We start from the raw sequence: 16,703 nt of genomic DNA, 5'->3' as shown, positions 1-16,703 counted from the left end.
GTATTTGGCGCTATTCCTCTGTACTTCTTACTGTTTGTTCCTTTCTTTCCTCCTACCACCTGGAACTGCAACTGATCCCCTAGATTTCCCCATTCATTCCTCTGACACCCCCATTTGTCTCACTCTCCATTCACTCTTCCCCTTACTCCCCCTTTTCTTCCTCTTCTGGGATTTCAAGCATTTGGATCAGCTCACTCTGACACAGCTGGAGCTGCCCCAATCCAAACTAAAACACACACACTCACACGCACGCACATGCACGCACATAGATACAGATGGACACACACACCGAGCTGTGTATACAGTATACAGAACACATGCTGAGTCTGATGTAAACAAATGGGTATACAAATAACAGAAAAATATACACCCACTCAGACAGAAACACGGTCACCTTTCAGATAAACAGCGAATCACTTGAACAAAGTGTTCCCAGACACAGCCCCAGGCATGCAAATTGTACACACATGCAGTTTTAGAGGTTTGCCAATGTTCTTGCAAATATTCTCACGCGTACAGAAACATAACAAATTATATGAGGTGTGTGGGGTGAATTTGAGCTGTTTGCAAATTAAGATCTCCTCAAGGTTCATCTAGATCAGCATCAATTGGAAATGTCACTTTTTAAATCCTTGCAACTATGCCCTATATTAAAATTTTATCAGGTGTGGTGTGTTTTGAGGGCACCAACGCATTTTCAGCCATGCATGTTATTGTAGCAGATCAGATCTACCAGCTTCCTTGTGTGTGTGTGTGTGTGTGTGTGTGTGTGTGTGTGTGTGTGTGTGTTTCTGTGCAGTCATTCAAGCCAAGCTTCTACTTCTTTTCTAGCAGTTATTGCTCTCACCCTGCCGCCCACACTACCTCCAAAGACATTTATTTTTTTTCTTTCACTGCTGTCGTCCTGATTTTTTTAACATCTCTTTCTTTACCTCTTCTCCTCCCCTGCTCTCTCTCCCTTTCACTCTCTCTCATTCTGTCTTTCTGTCTCCCCCTCTTTCTCTTTCTCCTCCTTACTGTGGTTGGCAGTCTCCTTGGGACTATGCACATTCCTGGCTGGAAAATCTGAAGCTTTGTCCAAACACCAGCTTCCAAGATCTGCCCAGAGAAATCCCACATGGCTGTTTCTTCATTGCAGACCTCCCCTTTTGACTCCCCCTCTTTCTCCTCAACTTTTCAAAAAATACCCTCCCAATGTCCCGATCAACTCTCCTTTTATCATCCCCTCTCCATCCTCTATATACTTCTGGTTTTGAACATCGTAAAGGCCACACGCTGCATCTATTTTTCATGGATTGTTCTGAAAGTGAAGCCCAAAGTTTTATCTGTATAGCACACTGAGCAGACATACATTCCTTCACTCTCAGCTGCCAGAGTTCAAGCAGGCGGTCTGAAGAAAAACAGACAACTATTGCCTACACACTTAATCTACACGCCTTCATCTGTTTGTATGTATGCATGAGGCCATTAGTCTATAGGATGATAAGACGCAGCTTCAGACACAGTGGTTCTGATGTTTGATTCCACACAGGGACCCTGACATGGCTTGATATAAGACACACACATTCACACATGTATATACAAAGTATTGGCAAGATGTCTGCAAACACGAGAATTATCGTATCGCCTGTCAGATGCACATGCAGAAATGCAACATATCCCATTCAAAGACCGCTGGAAATTGTGTGTTTGCAAAACATAGACCCAAATAACATTGATAAAACAATCAGCTAAGCGTCCGAGCTTATCGTCTTTGAATTGGCAGTGTGTAACCCTCTCTGCCTCGCACATATCATCTTTACACCTCAGTCAAGTGGTCACTGCTACATTAAAGATGTCATTGTGTTTTAGATCAAAGTAAGTGACTACATCGTGCCGGCGATAGAGTTTTGCATTTTTGAGTACATCCATGAATCGAGATACACCAGAGAAAAAAATTGACCCTACATTTGCCATGATATATGCAGGAAGTCTTTAGTCTAGCATGAATGTATTTGTTATGTGTGTAAGCTGCTGGAGCATTTCCTTGCACAGTCTAACCAATGTGCAGACTACTGTACACCACCAAGATCCTGAACAGGTAGTCTGAACACTGGGATGACGGAGCAGGACCTTTTCTAGTTTCTTCCCACTTTTAGCCTTGACTTTTGGTGCCCGTGTCGTTTGCTCATCCTGCCATGGACAGAGGGAAGTCGACGAAAGTCTTCCTTAGTTATTCTTTATATCTTATCCCGTTCAGTGCCGTGTCGCTTGTCGAGGGAGCTCACGCACATCAGACATCCATTCCTATGGCCGTTCGTCCTCTGGAGATGGTAGTGTATCTTGAGTTGGGTGTCCACAGGGCTTTGTCCCGACATAGTATCCAGTCTTGACGTGGCACATTCACTCAATCAGTTAAGACTCTGCCTGTTAAGTCAGAAAGGCATAAGGAAATAAGGGGAGTGAGAAAAAGAGAGAGAGTTGGGGAGGAACTTAGCAGCCATATATGGGTTGATGGGACCCATGGGGAATCATCTTTGGAGTGGTCTGCAGTTTCTCCCCACTTCTCCAGCACACTCTCCCACTCTCTGTTTCTCAATCCTCTCATATCAACTCTTGCAAAATTTACCTCTCTCTGTCCCTCTATCCAACTCTACCCTCCTCTTCCTCATCTCTACTTTCTATTTCTACCCCATCAGAGCACCCTACACTCCAGTCTCCTCCTCCTCCATCGTCCAAAACGATCCCAGATGTTGCTGTATGAGCGCCAATCCCGTTCTGTCATTTTTTTCAACCTCTGTTACAGGAAGTGGGCCCCTTTGAAAAAAAGCAAAGAGGAACGAGGGAAGAGAGTTGTAGGGTTCAGGGGAGCACCGAGAGAAGGAAGATCAGGATCTACTAGCGTCGAAAACCACATGGGCATGTTCACAATTCCACATGCACACATGTATACATTTACATGCAAATGTTACAGAATGCACACACATGCACACACACACACACATTCATAGAGCAACCAATACAGATAACTTTGAGAAAATCTGGATATCTTGAAGAAATTTGTTTTTTGTATTTTTGAAGGAAGTCACACTTCTTTTTGTCTTCTTCCTTTCCTCTCCTCATGTTTACCTCATCAACAGCTGTCTGTGACCAAAGCAGCTTTTTGGAAGCTCCCCTCGCAAAGGTTAGAATGCAGGAGCAAGCGAGGGAAGAGAGATGAGGGGGAAGGGCTTCACTCTAGGAGAAATGTTGTGTTAAAGCTTGAGTCTGAGTAATGACTTTCACATGTGGACCCAGCCTCTCTCTCCCTCATCCCCTCCCTCCCTCCTAGCCTCAGTTCTCTGTACCCTGCCTCCATACTGTCTGGCTCTCCTCATTCGGTCCAATCCACTCCTTAAATTGTGTTCTGTCATACATAAGTCCCCATGGTGATGACAGACTTCAGGCTTATGGAATCCCTCTCTTCTTCTTACTCCCCTTTCTACCAAGTCTCCTGAACTTGTTTCTGGGTTGTTAATGTCAGACTGTCTGGCAGGGGGACATGACTTGATCTGAACTCAGACCGTTTGCTACCTCGTGTTCACATGTCTCCTGTGAACCTCACCTTCAGACATACAGCCACAGTTCGAAACACTGGTCTTTTCACATCTTTTCAGCTGAAATAGGATACATTAACTGGACAAATGCTCATACCCCTGTCAACTTTTATTTTACCATTGTATCTCAATTTCCATAGGAAGAAGAGCAATTCCACACTCTCTTAAGACAACTTGAGTTTTCATAATATGAAGATGGGTAACACGTTTGTTATCTCCAACAAAAAGTTAAGGTTAGTGTGCAAGCTCCAACAAAAAGTTAAGGTTAGTGTGCAAGCGTGGGCCTGCACATTTTAAGAAGTAGTAGTGAGTCAGAAAAGGGGGTTGCGTTTCTGTCACATGCTCACTGGAGTTATTCAGATATTTTAAAAGGGCGGACATATCAGCAAAGGAAAGGGAAGATGTGTCAGAATTGAGTTTTGCCCTTTTTGTGACCCTCCCCCTCCTTTCAATATTGCATCTGAAACTGAAAGGATATCCAGTGGGTACTGGTTTATTGTCTGCAAGCAAATGCCAGGCGGCTGAGTGCAGGGCTGGGCCTGTGTTTTTTGGGGCTAATGTGTGTAAAACCAACTGAGAGAGGCAGGGAACAAAGACAAAGAGTAAAAGGAAAAGAAAGAGCGTGAGTGTTTAGGAGCTGGAGTTGACCCAAAGGTTGGCTGATTGTACCAGAGCATGTGTGTTTTGTTTATAATACTGTGCAGCGCTGCATTTGGACACACAAACTGGAATCGTGTGTGTGAGTGTGTGTGTGTGTATGTGTGTAGACCACAGCATACTGACGGCAGGCTCATTAAGCAGCTAATCAAACCCAGAGAACTTGGATCACAGATGAGGCTGCTCTTGTTTGGAAAGAATTCCTCGACTCACCACAAAAAGGAGGGAGAAGAAGAATTGGAGGGGCTGAGAGGAGAAAGAAAGCAGGAGAGAGAGTATCAGCCATCGGCCAGGAATGTGTCAAAGTCTGTCCTTTGGCACCCCCCCCCCCCCCCCCACACACACACACACACAGACAGACACAGATACGCATACACGCATTCAATCACACACCCTCACTGTTTGTCTTTCTGTATTTGCATTTGTGTGTGTCCGTGCGCACACTGCAGTCAGACATTGCAGTGGTTTTGTCCCTGTCTGACAGTAATCAAAAACCTCAGGAAACTCTTCAAACCTAAAGCAGTCGGGGTTCTGTGCGAGAATTCCTAAGGATGAGAAGAAAAATCCCACTGGCCATGAGCAGAAAGGTCAGTGAAGGAGATTAATAAGAAAATGTGAGTGATGAATTATCACAGTTTTAATGTGAAATTTCTGGTTTACTTTGTGTCCTTATGTTTGAGTAATAACATTCTAGTATTGTCATTGTTGGCGTTGCTCCATGACTGCTAGCCACCACACCCTGATTTATTTGCTTCACCCTATGTAGCCAAGCCATAAGCTGCATATTTCTCCATCCCACCGTACAGCTCTACATTGTTGTAATCATTTTGGTTTACTCTGTATTTCTGTTGTTTCTCCATTTTCACATACACACTCACACTCTCTCACACCCGCGTGCACACGCACAGACACACAATTTTAAGCATATTTGAGGTTAATTGCAATGTGTTTTGAATGTGAGAAGGGAACAACAAAAGGAGGAAAGAAACAACTGAGTGATTAAAGAAAAATGTTTTACAGATGGGACACAGCCTTCTCCAGCTCCCTTAATTGTTTCTTGCTTTGCCGTGTTGCCTCTGCAGACACGCTGCAGAGATGCTATGATGGTGTGAAAGGAAAGATGGAGAGGAGAGGCTCAAGACGAGCGCTCAGGAGTGAATATCAATGATGAATATGGACAGAGGGCGGAAAAGCTGCGGTGAGAGGTCAAGTCAATCACAAAAGTAGTGGAAAAAAATACAAAGTAGTTTTGTTTCTCTGTTTCACTCTAAATGTTTCTCTTTCTTTGTTGTTTCGTAGCAGTCCATATTGCTTGTTCTTGTCTCACTACTGACTCATATTGACTCATGGTTTTATGGGACATAATGATTTGTGTTACTAGTGTGTAACAACTCACTTAAAGAAAACATGGTTGAACCACTGCACTTCCTTAAATGTAATGGAAAGTAGATTAGTACATTTACTTATGTGGTGTACTTACATTACTTACACACTAAAACTTTCTTTTACAATGTGATTTCCGGGTAAGTTCTGGTAAAGGATTATTTTACCTTGATAGCGTAACATGGATATATGCATTCAATCTAAGATATTATTAGAGAATTACTTAGATCATTTTTTTAACAAAATGAATAAATCACTTCTGCAAACTCATACAAATAACAGGCTGCAAAAGATTCTGTTTTGAGTAAGTTCTGTGGCTTTTTTTGCAGCAATGACAAGGACGAACATAAGAGGAAAATATCTACATTATGGATTGCAATATTGAACAGAACTAACATGCACTAACCAGCAACAAGGATGACTGTGTTAGAATCTTTCATCCCTTTACATTTTAGAGTGAAATAGGAAAGGCTCAAGCATCCCTCATGACACTAAATGCAGGCTAAGCGGTAGATAATGGATGGATGGCTATTGATGTTCCAAGTTGATAGATGACTGCTTTAAAATAGTATAAAATACACACACACACATTAATGAATGCATTCATTATAATTTTTAATTCTTTATTTCAGTTTTAATGTTTTCACATTTCATTTAAATGTTTGATGGTTAGTTTTCCTTTTTTTTAATACGTTTTGCTTAAGTAGTACTCCTCTGTCACCTAAGCATTTAGTTAATGATCATTTCTTGTCAATTATAATTTTCAGACAGAACCTAAATATTTACAGTGTAACACTTCTATATCTTGGTTAGTGTTAGACGTGCGCTAGAATTTAGATTTGCAAGAGATTGCTTTTAAGTCTGATTTGTGACCAATACAAATAAATTGCATCTATTTGTGTCTTGTGAAATCATTTCATATGTAATGAGTAATCAATGTAATGAGCCAGTATTCTGCTTGGATTCCTATGTTGCAGGTCTAACTATAAAGGTTACTGAGGTCACCGTTTGCTTTGTTTTACTCTTGAATAAACAATACAAGATGACACTAAGTGTGGAAATTAACTTTGATGCAGCAACTCTTAATGCATGGAGTATGAATTGTTTAAACAAGATTCATCAATGCAAGGAAAATAATACATTACCTACTCACCATGTGCGGGGGGAGGGTCTGGGGAAGTTTTCGGATAAGGCTGAAGATTCCTCCATAAAGGATCAGCCCTGATCTAGATTCAAATATATTAAAACAAGCTATCCAAAAAAGAAATGAAATGCAGCCACAAAGCATGTCCAAAGTACTTTGAAAAGCCTCAATTGGTGAAAATCACTTGAAAGGATGTCACTGATACCCTGTTTCTAGCAAAATCATTCACTGTGACTCCTTCGCTCAAACTGGGTACATGTTCAAAGATGTCACCGGTTGTTTTTGCAATAATTGTTGAAAAAGTGGCGTAAATTATGTGCTTTCAAGTCCACTTCCTGTATCGTGGCTTTTGTAGACTTGGCATGATAGTTTTTATGTTGTTTGATTACACTTGAATCACGGCTCACTTTTATCGTTTGGGGAGAAACAGGAGTCTTCGAAACATGGCAATGCAATGAGAAGATAATGTCTGCATTTTCATTTTTTGGCTGATTTAAACAGTATATAGCCAAGCACGACCTGCATTGTGGTTCATCTGGAAATATACTAGAAGTAAAATCACATTACCTACAATATGTTTCGAGGTCCAGCTATGTGTGCTCAAGGGTGAATGTATATGCAAAGTTCTTCTTTGAACCATTATCGGCATCTGGCAGTATTAAAATGAACTACAGGAATGTGTTTAAGGGCGACAAATGCTTGGATTTGGCCCGTAACATGATAGGATCCGTGGAACTGGAATGCTTCTCAGCTCCAAGCTGGAGTCAACCCTGAGAAAAACATAGTTAGTGCACTGACCTCCATGTCAATTGAATTGAACCCATTTGAACCTGATCCTGTCCTTAGCTATTGGTAGCTGCACCTGCAGGCACCTTAACTTTGCTAGATTTGCAATCATCACCTTTGTAAACTCTAAACCCGGGCCATAACCTCTTACCCCTTCTCAATGTCCACGATCCTCCCTCTCTTTCCCCACCAAAGCGAAAAATGGAGGCCCCCACCCCTTCCATCTCGCTCTGTCGTTGGCTCTTCAGCACAGCATTCTTGCCCCATGATGTCACTACAATGTGTGTGTGTTCTAGTCTGTTTCTAATCAGCAGTTCCTCGTCTCTCACCCACTCCCCATTTTCTTTCTTCTGCCCACTCCTCCTTCTTTGTGTTCCCCACAATTCTACTCTCTTTGTTCCCGCTAACAGCTTCATTTTTCTTTTCACCATCCTCATAGAACAGATGACAAGACGTGTCGAGACAGAAGACTCATCTTTATTTTTCGACACATCTGTATTAGTTTGAATTTCCCAGTTTCATTCTCAGAAGTTGCCGCAGCACAGAAGATTATTGATAACAGCAAAGTGTTAACCTATACAGAGACTCTCCAAACTGGAATCTGTTGCGCAGGTGGATAGACAGGAAACATTGATACCCTTAGACGATCAGCTTCTGACCATTTATGAGCTTGTTGACTTCCATATGAGTATCATTTTCAAGGATATCGGGGTCCTAATCTCAAAGCGCTTTAAGCGGCTCATGATCAACAGTATCAGCGATCCAGCCCGACTTCTCAACTGTTTTACAATTTTCCTTTCTGGCAAAACCAGCTTTCTCTCTGTGTCCCTCTCTACCACTCTAAATTCTCAAATGGACTTCGCTGGAATCAATCTCTGTCATAACTTGGCCGATGAAATCTGTTCTGATTTTTCTGCCACACAAATACTCACCATTTGATTTTCAACACCCATTTCTAAGTCATATTCCCAAATCAGAGTCTAATCTCCCTGGCTTATAAGCCATTGGCCAAGGCCAGAAGGCATCTCTGCCTTGTCACAGCTGTTTACAATCCCTCTCTGTAGGTGAAAGAGTTCATTAGCTTGGAGCTCATGGCCCACTTCTGAGCTCTGAGGAAATGCTCTGCGCTGATGGATGAGTCACCAGAGCAGCAGCAGCAGCATTGGGAGGAAGTAATCTGTAAATATTTTGCTCCGATGGAGGCACTCACTGTCACTGATGTTACATCCACCTTTACCTGCTCCACCCATCTTCACCTGTGGAAGCAAATGAATGCAGTAGCAGTCACTTACAGACTTTTTATCACCGCAGCTGAGCTATCCATACAATATTAATGCCTCGTGCCATGCCAGTAATTTTGTGGAGCCCACCTGTTCTTCAAGTTCCATATTATACCTACGTCTTCCAAGGTGGATTTCAGCAGGTCTCTGGTAGCCCTGAACCCACATGATCAAGTTCTGCATTCTTAAATCTTCAGCACCACCGGTCTGTCACCGGAGCATGCATTGGCATACTTGCAAACACACGCAAATACTCACAACCAGACCTTGCACTACAGAGGCACAGGGGTACATGGGGTTGTTATTTGAGCTGGGTGGGGGTCTACTGGAAAATGTGTTTCTCATATTCTCTTTCCCATCAACCTCAGTAGACAAGACCTCTCTCTGTGCAGCTTTCTAGTTGAGCCAGAGACAACAGGCTGAGCACTCTGTCAAGTTTTCATCTTTCTTTCTGCCCTTCATCCCCCATTCCCTCTTTCTGCTCACATGCATTTGTTTTATTGCCTTCCCCAGTTCCCCTCATGCAATAACCATTTTTCCCTTTTCCCCCGACTTCTTTCCTCGTACATTTCTTCACTTCTCCTCTTTCACTGGTTCCTCCCCTGCTTTTGGCATGTAACTCCTTTTTCTCTCTGCCTCATTTCCTCTGTGCTCTCCAATGGTTCTTTAGGTTCTTTCCCGCACATAGTCCACATCTTTTCTTTTCAGACTCTTTCCATTAAACCTTATGTATCTTCACCTTGCTCATTTCCGCGCTCTCTAGCCATAAACTAGCCATACGGGCAGTTCGCTTTCTTTTACTGCCTCTATTTCTAACATAGTCAACAGGGTTTGAAGACACTGGAACCAGCCAATACCCACCATTCCAATGTGTGACGTTATGTAATATCTAAAAACACTCAGAACAAAATAAAAATCCTGAATACCTTCTCAAAATCATGCAAAAGAGGAAAAACTTCCTGATGCACCATCACACCTTGTGATCCCTCCAGATGCATCTGACTGCTGCCCGGTCGGCCATGTCCTGTGTGATGTGTAATGCAGCTCAAGCACTGTGCTTGGACTGTCTGTGTTTCCTCTGGGAGCTGCTGTCTGCAAATTCACTGAGACTTGAGCCTGTTTTGTACATATTATCATTGGCCATAAATACTGGAATGTGCTTGGTTATCTGCTGACGATTTTTTACTCTCTAAATAATAATACCTTCATACAGACCGTTAAGAAACTTCACTGAATATACTGCAAGTTGTTGGACCCTTGGAGGAAGCAGTAGAGGACCAGCATAGGTATGGGGACAATATACAAATTCTACACAGAATAGAGTTCATGTCAGGGTTGACCTTGAACGCAGAGCCTCCTTCCTGTTAGGAGAGATTGCAAACCACCTCACCTCTCTGTTGCCCGCTCCATACCGTAAATGACTGGTTCGATTCCTGGCCCCTCCTCGTGTGTCAAAGTGTTGTTGAGCAAGGCACCGAACCCCTAACTGCTCCTCTGACGGCAGCCAACTGCTCATGGTTCATTCATGATGGGTTAATTGCAGAGAACGGATTTACCCACGAGGGATTGATAAAGGATAAGTTATTAAATTATTATTATTATTAAATTAACAGGTGCTTTTGGGGTGAGGTTTTATGGCTGTTGCATTGCTGTGACTCTAATGTCACTGTATCTATATGTGCTGCAAGGGGACAAAATAAATCTGCATCATCATCTAATTTGAGCACCAATATTATCATTAATATGTATTTCATTTTATTCAGGGGTCTATAAAACTTGTGCATTTCATTTTTTCAGCAGCTGCCTCATTACTGAAAGAATGTTTCCCTCATTCTATTCTGCGTAACTGTCATTATAGTCTTTCATTTGCGTATGTCCTTAATGTTAGAAGTATGTGATCTATTACCTGTTCATTAAAGGATCTAAAAACATTAAATTTTAAGTGTCTGTACTAAACAGTTTAATTATGACACTGTGGTGTAAAATCTATTGCCTGCTCATCATTATCTTTTTTGACTTGTTGAACTGACTCCTTGATGTAGTGTTGTAATGTTTGTATTTGCAGACTAAACAGCATATTTGCTCAAATCAGTTAGGAGTACGTCGTTGAGTGAAGGAGTCACAACAGAACTGAATCACAACAGATTACTCTTCGGCTCTTTTGTACAAAGTGAATCTGTGAATCTTAAAATTTGAAGGTCACTTTTGACTTCTCAGCAATAGTTATGAACTTGCAAAACTACTAACCAGTATTAATGGATATCTTCTTCGTCTTTCGGCTTATCCCCTCAGGGGTTGCCACAGCGAATCAACTTTCTCCATCTAACCCTTATCTCTGGATATATTAACTTTTAATTGACGAGGTTAATTATCAGCGGTTTAACACACACACATGCCTAAGTGCATGTGCACAAAAACACACACTCACACATCCCTATATCATCCTACCACTATACCACCATATGGTTGCAGCAGGTCTATCTTGCACAATTTGGTGTACTTTAGTTTGGTGGAAGGAGTTACCTGGAAGCGAGCAGCGAGCAGCACCGTACACATCTGTTGGCCATCTTTATTACTCCCTGCATTAAGGCTTACACAGTGACCTGATTGAATAAGTGGAAGATATTTTCATCTAATTCAGTGAGGAGCACAGAGATACCTTGTTGGCTTTGGTATTTCAAGCTACTCTTACAAATAGTTCCCCCCACACTCCAGCTTGTTTTATCTGCACAATATATATGCAGCTGGAATCTACTCCAACAAAAAATAACCCCTTCCAGCCCTTTTGATGCAGAACAAAAGGCAATATAGCTCATGGAACTTGTGGTTGATGCTTCACTTTGATCTTGTGGATAAATAATTCCATATTGCTGAATAGCTTTTCTGATACATACTGTCCCAGGGATTTGAAAAACTCATGGAATGTCCTGTTTCCTTAAATGCGTATAAGAGCCTTAAGGTTTCCTGAATTGTCCTGCACATGTATGCACACTCTCACATCCCATAAATGCATGAACGCCTACAACAGTACAGCATTATCTTTGCATATTAGAAGATGCTAATATATGTTTATCTTTTAAACAAAATTTCCATTCTTGAATACAACAACATATGTCATTGATTAATTTAATAAACCTTCATGTTGGGAGCATTATAAAGAAGTATTTCATTACTTGCAAAAACAGTTACTGAAAAGAATCCCTATTTTACACTTCTTATGAATAATACGAATTAGCAAGAAATATCATCTAAATGGGATATTTTCATGTTCCTTTGGAATACTGAAAAATACATACATAAATGTAATACCACTTTCTCATAAATGACCTTTGATGGCATTCCAATTTCTAGCAAAATGCAAAGAGAAAGTGATCAGCATGAATTGTCTGCAAGTGCCTTAATTGTTCATTACGAAAAAATGAATTTATGAATGAATTTGAAGTGAAATGAATTTGAAGAATTTACCTGAAATTTAGCAAATTTCCCCAAATACTTAATGACCAAAACTTTTCAAAAAACTGATCATGCTAATATTAGACTACACCCAAAAAGAACATGCTAATTAAATATCTTATTCTTGAATTGATGTATTTTTTCAAGGTGATTTTAGTGATCAGTGTTATCTATTTTAATTTATTGTTGAAAAAGTTTGAAATGAAATGGATATAAATGTTAAATCAAACAACTGCATGCTGGAGATTTATTGTGTATCAATAAGATTGTTCATACCTGCGTGTGTGCGTGTGTGCATGTGTGTGTGTGTGTGTGTGTGTGTACATTGGAATCTGTACATTGTACTTGACTTTTCCTATTGGCAAGCTTATAAGTATTTATTTATGATGTAACTGGTGGGTAAATATCAAACTGAATCACTGAAATCAGAGAAACAGAATCTGTAAGTCCCAAAGCTGTGAAGTAAGGCTTTCATGGTTAAGAATTTTGTTTTTTATCCAGAACATCCAACAGATGCCCCATTGGATTCAAGGCCAATGAATTTGGAGGCCAAGACAACGCCTTTATCAGCCATTTTTTACAGTGTGGAAGAGTATTACTCCACTGAAAAGAGGCCGCTGCCATTAAATATTAAGGTTTCCACGGATGGCATTCCCCAATGTGCAAACTTTTGCTGGGTAGTACTTGTCAAAAATATGGTCCAAAGCAACGCATTGCCATTTGTCAGCTTGCCTTCCTCCCACAAGTCAGCCTAATGTCATATCTTGCTGAGGCAAGGAAAGCATGGTCAAGGAAAGTCCTATGTAAAAGAAAATGATCAATCAGACAAGGCCTCCTTCTTCCATGCCTCCTTTGTCTTAATTTTGATGCTGATGTATCCAATGTAGGTGCTTTTGGTGCTGGTCAGGGGTCAGTGCCTCCAACCTGACTGGTCTGCAGCTCCACAGCCACATTCACAAGGAACTGTAATGCACTGCATGTGCTCACATCCCACTATCTGACGCTCTTCTGTTGGGTAGGACCACCCAAACCAGCCTTCATTTCACAAATACAAGCGTGAACCTTAGCGCTCTATGACCCTGCCACTGGTTCATGAGTTTTCCTTCCCTGGAACACTTTGAGAAGATTGCAGATTAGGAAAACTCCAAAAGAGTCACAGTTTTGGAGAAACTCTGACTCAGTGATTTATCATCACAGTTTATCCCTTATCAAATTTGATCGCATTAACTCTTGGGACAAAATGTTCTCTTTTTCCACAACATTTATTCCATCCATTGACAGGTACCATTGTAACAAGATTATTAATGTTCACGTCACATGTCAGTGTGTTATGGCTGATAAGTTTATATCACAATTACCAGACACAGCATATTTGTTTAGTGGTGTCAGATGAAAGTCATTGCCATTTTATGAATTACTTAGTCACATAGTGAGTCCTAAGGCATCAGTTTAATCTGGTAATAGTGACAAATGTTCATGTTGCATTTAAAGTCACATTCAGAAGAAGAAAATAAGCTTTAATAAATAAATAAGCTGTAATAAATGTTAAAATGTTTAAAAAAAAATAAAAAACATTTTTTCTTACTTTGGAGATAGCAGAAATAGGTGGAGAACGATTGACATACTTAGATACATTAACAGTGATACTGACATGATGAGAATGTGCTGCTCCCTAGAGGTTAAAACATTTTAAGCAGCATGAAAATTACAACAGGTGTTTTCTATCAACTGATATATGTGTAATGCCTATAGTGACATCACCGACTGGGGTTTTGCCAGGAAGTTTCACTCCCAGAACAGCAGCAGTTGTTGCTTGTTATGTCCTTAGTGATCCAGTGGCTGTACAGAGCTTCTCCCAGGAAGGAGCTATTGGTTGGATAAAGGTGGAGTCATTTCGAATTTCCTCTCACTATCTGTAAGTTGACTGGCCTTTCACATAAGCAACAAATGTGTTCTGTTTAGGGTTGGCTGGTCTAAAATTAACATTATAAAAGCCATGTTTTTACTTGAAGCTTTAACTTGCTTGTTATAACATTGTTTCGTAGTCTAGAAAACAATGCGCAAAGAACAACAGTTAAACAGTATTTAATTATGTTTTATTTAGTGCAAAATTCAAAGAGGTAAATAAACCTTCCAGTAATATGTATTTTCACCATTCTGGATCTTCCAATGAAATGTGAGCCCTTGTTAATCAAATAGCAATACACCTGTTCACCCAAAACAATGTGCCATGCAAACCATAGACCCTGTCATCGATTCATAAAAACATTTCCAATATCAAATTACTGCATAGTCTCAGTGTCCCACAATATAAGACAACTTTTCACATTCATTTACACTTTTCATATAAAGTCCGATGTTTACTTATACGACAATAGCAGCTGAAAGTTTAAAAACATAATTCTCTGTAGATGAATGAGTTCTCCCGTGCTCAGTGATTTGTATGTCTGTCTCAATATACAGCACCAATAATGCTGCAGCGTGGTTCCAAATGACAGTTTGACCCTGGCTCTACATTTTGTACTTGCCTCTGTCCATTATGGCATAGCTGAGGTCCTCGTGAATCTCAGCCTCATCCCAAGGGCCATGGATGTTATCCTTGTGCATCTGCAGCCTGACAAGCAGCAGAGGGCAAAGCAACGTCACACTCACTAGAGCCAAGGCCAAGAGCACAGCTCCACCAGGCGACTGAGACCCCAGACCACACACACCTCCAACACATACTGCAACACAAACCACGGCGAACTGACTGGGGACATTTTCCTTCATCTTCTGCAGCAGACAGGGCCACATAGCAAACACCAGAATGGCACAGTTTAGCATAGCAAAGGTGTGTAGAGCCCCAGGTAATCGTGAGGCCAGACACACCGATGCAAAAAGGGCAGCGTTTAAGGAGAGGCTGTCAGGGGGTGAGGGTTGAGCATACGGAAACGAAACAAGGTGCGCCAACAGCATCACCGCGGACATGGCGTAAACTGTGTCTGTGCTCACAGACTCTGTTAGTGTTTTTAGAACTGGAGAGAAACCAAAGGTGAAGGAAAGAAAAATAGTGGCACTCTGTAGATCAGCCATGTGAGTCCGGGGTTCACAGCCTGATTCAACTTGAGAAGCCAAGATTTGGTACAGTCCATAACCCAGCAGGGCAGATACAAGGCTGCTGCACAATAGTGTCACTGGGGACAGGAGACCCTGAGAGGAAAGCAGAGAAATTGAATTAATCAATAATGCACGGGACTCCATAAAAGGTTCCTGACAAGGGCCGCAAAGGAATTGCAACAGTTTACCTGCTCCATGTAGAGCCACAGGGTGATGAAAATAGCCACACAAGATAGCTGTTGTCCTACAAAACCGGCCTCTCTCACCACGGCCCAATAGTGGTACTGTCGGATGCCCTCATTCCTTCGCAGTTCTTCAAGGAATCTTTGGTCCACATAGTTATCGGGAAAGGGTTGGTCTTCCCAGAGCACCTTCCTCCATGGCACAGCCAGACCAGGGGCGCTGTCAGGCCCCATCACCCTGACAGCAAAAATCGTCAGTATTTGTGTTACTAATCTGTTATTGATAGTTAGAAAAGTCTAATCAAAAAATGCATTTTCTTTTAGGTTTGAATCTGGTAACATCTCACGTACATCACTCACACATTTCGATGCACGTACCTAAACCCAGGCTGTCACTATGTGCAAATAAATATTCACTCTTTTCAGAGATTACCTAGTTTTACAGCATTAAGTTGGTCGACTATGCCCCAAAGTTACGAGTCTATTACTAAGATTTAAAAAAAAATCGTTTACCGAGAGGCAATTTAAGAAATAGAATGGATAGTGCAAAGTCAAAACGTCTTTGTTTAAGTAACTGATCTAAACAATCTAAACAATGAATCAGCGTGTCATAACCCCGAAGCTGGAACGTATATACTGATGGAGGAAGTAAATACAAACAGATTCAATAATAAACTACAGTAGGTCGATTTAGAATTAACATTGATATGCATTTATTACCTCTTAAAGTCCACGTATTTTTGACAGAATCCTGTTCATGAACAGCTCTTATCATGCCGTTTGAGATTTGGATTTACACACGATTTTTTAATTTTGTCAGACAGATCGCCGTGACAGATGGTTTGCGCAGCTCGAATTCAACTAGACACTTCCGGCTTTTAGAGCGGCAGTAAAACGTAGATGAAATACGAAAGGTAATTGTGTTTGATCAACAACGTGGACATTCACCTGAGCAAAAAACGTCTGAGATTATTTTCACCCACTGAAGTACTTTGCTTGAAGCCAATGTTGAAATGCGATCGTGACGCCAACCCGGAAGTAATCTTTTCAACAGCGCTCTTGCGCTACCTGTTGTTGACAAGTAGTAACGGTACCCGGAAGTGACGAGATGGGGAGTTCCGACGCTTCGATGACGTATTTGTGGAGC

The 16,703-nt window shown here is 41.3% G+C and overlaps 1 protein-coding gene across 2 annotated transcripts; it reads right to left on the bottom strand.

Moving 5' to 3' along the window:
* Positions 1 to 13,538: 13,538 nt before the first annotated feature.
* pigc (phosphatidylinositol glycan anchor biosynthesis, class C) lies at positions 13,539 to 16,643 on the bottom strand. Of its 2 annotated transcripts, none has more exons than XM_086161909.1 (4): positions 16,505 to 16,643; positions 15,563 to 15,794; positions 14,807 to 15,467; positions 13,539 to 14,144 (listed from the first exon to the last, which is right to left on the bottom strand). In XM_086161909.1, the coding sequence occupies exons 2-4, from the start codon at positions 15,788 to 15,790 to the stop codon at positions 14,095 to 14,097; spliced, it is 939 nt and encodes a 312-aa protein (XP_086018035.1). In that variant the 5' UTR covers positions 15,791 to 15,794; positions 16,505 to 16,643; the 3' UTR covers positions 13,539 to 14,094. The 2 variants fall into 2 exon arrangements, with proteins under 2 accessions (XP_086018035.1, XP_086018036.1); XM_086161910.1 differs by having other exon boundaries at positions 16,277 to 16,578.
* Positions 16,644 to 16,703: the final 60 nt, after the last annotated feature.

The sequence above is a fragment of the Fistularia commersonii genome, chromosome 16 (assembly GCF_037954325.1).
Source record: "Fistularia commersonii isolate RoL2024-O1a breed Wild chromosome 16, RoL_Fcom_v1.0, whole genome shotgun sequence".
NCBI lineage: Eukaryota > Metazoa > Chordata > Actinopteri > Syngnathiformes > Fistulariidae > Fistularia > Fistularia commersonii.
The sequence above is the reverse complement of the archived record's forward strand: the minus strand, read 5'-3'. Positions and strand labels throughout refer to the sequence as shown.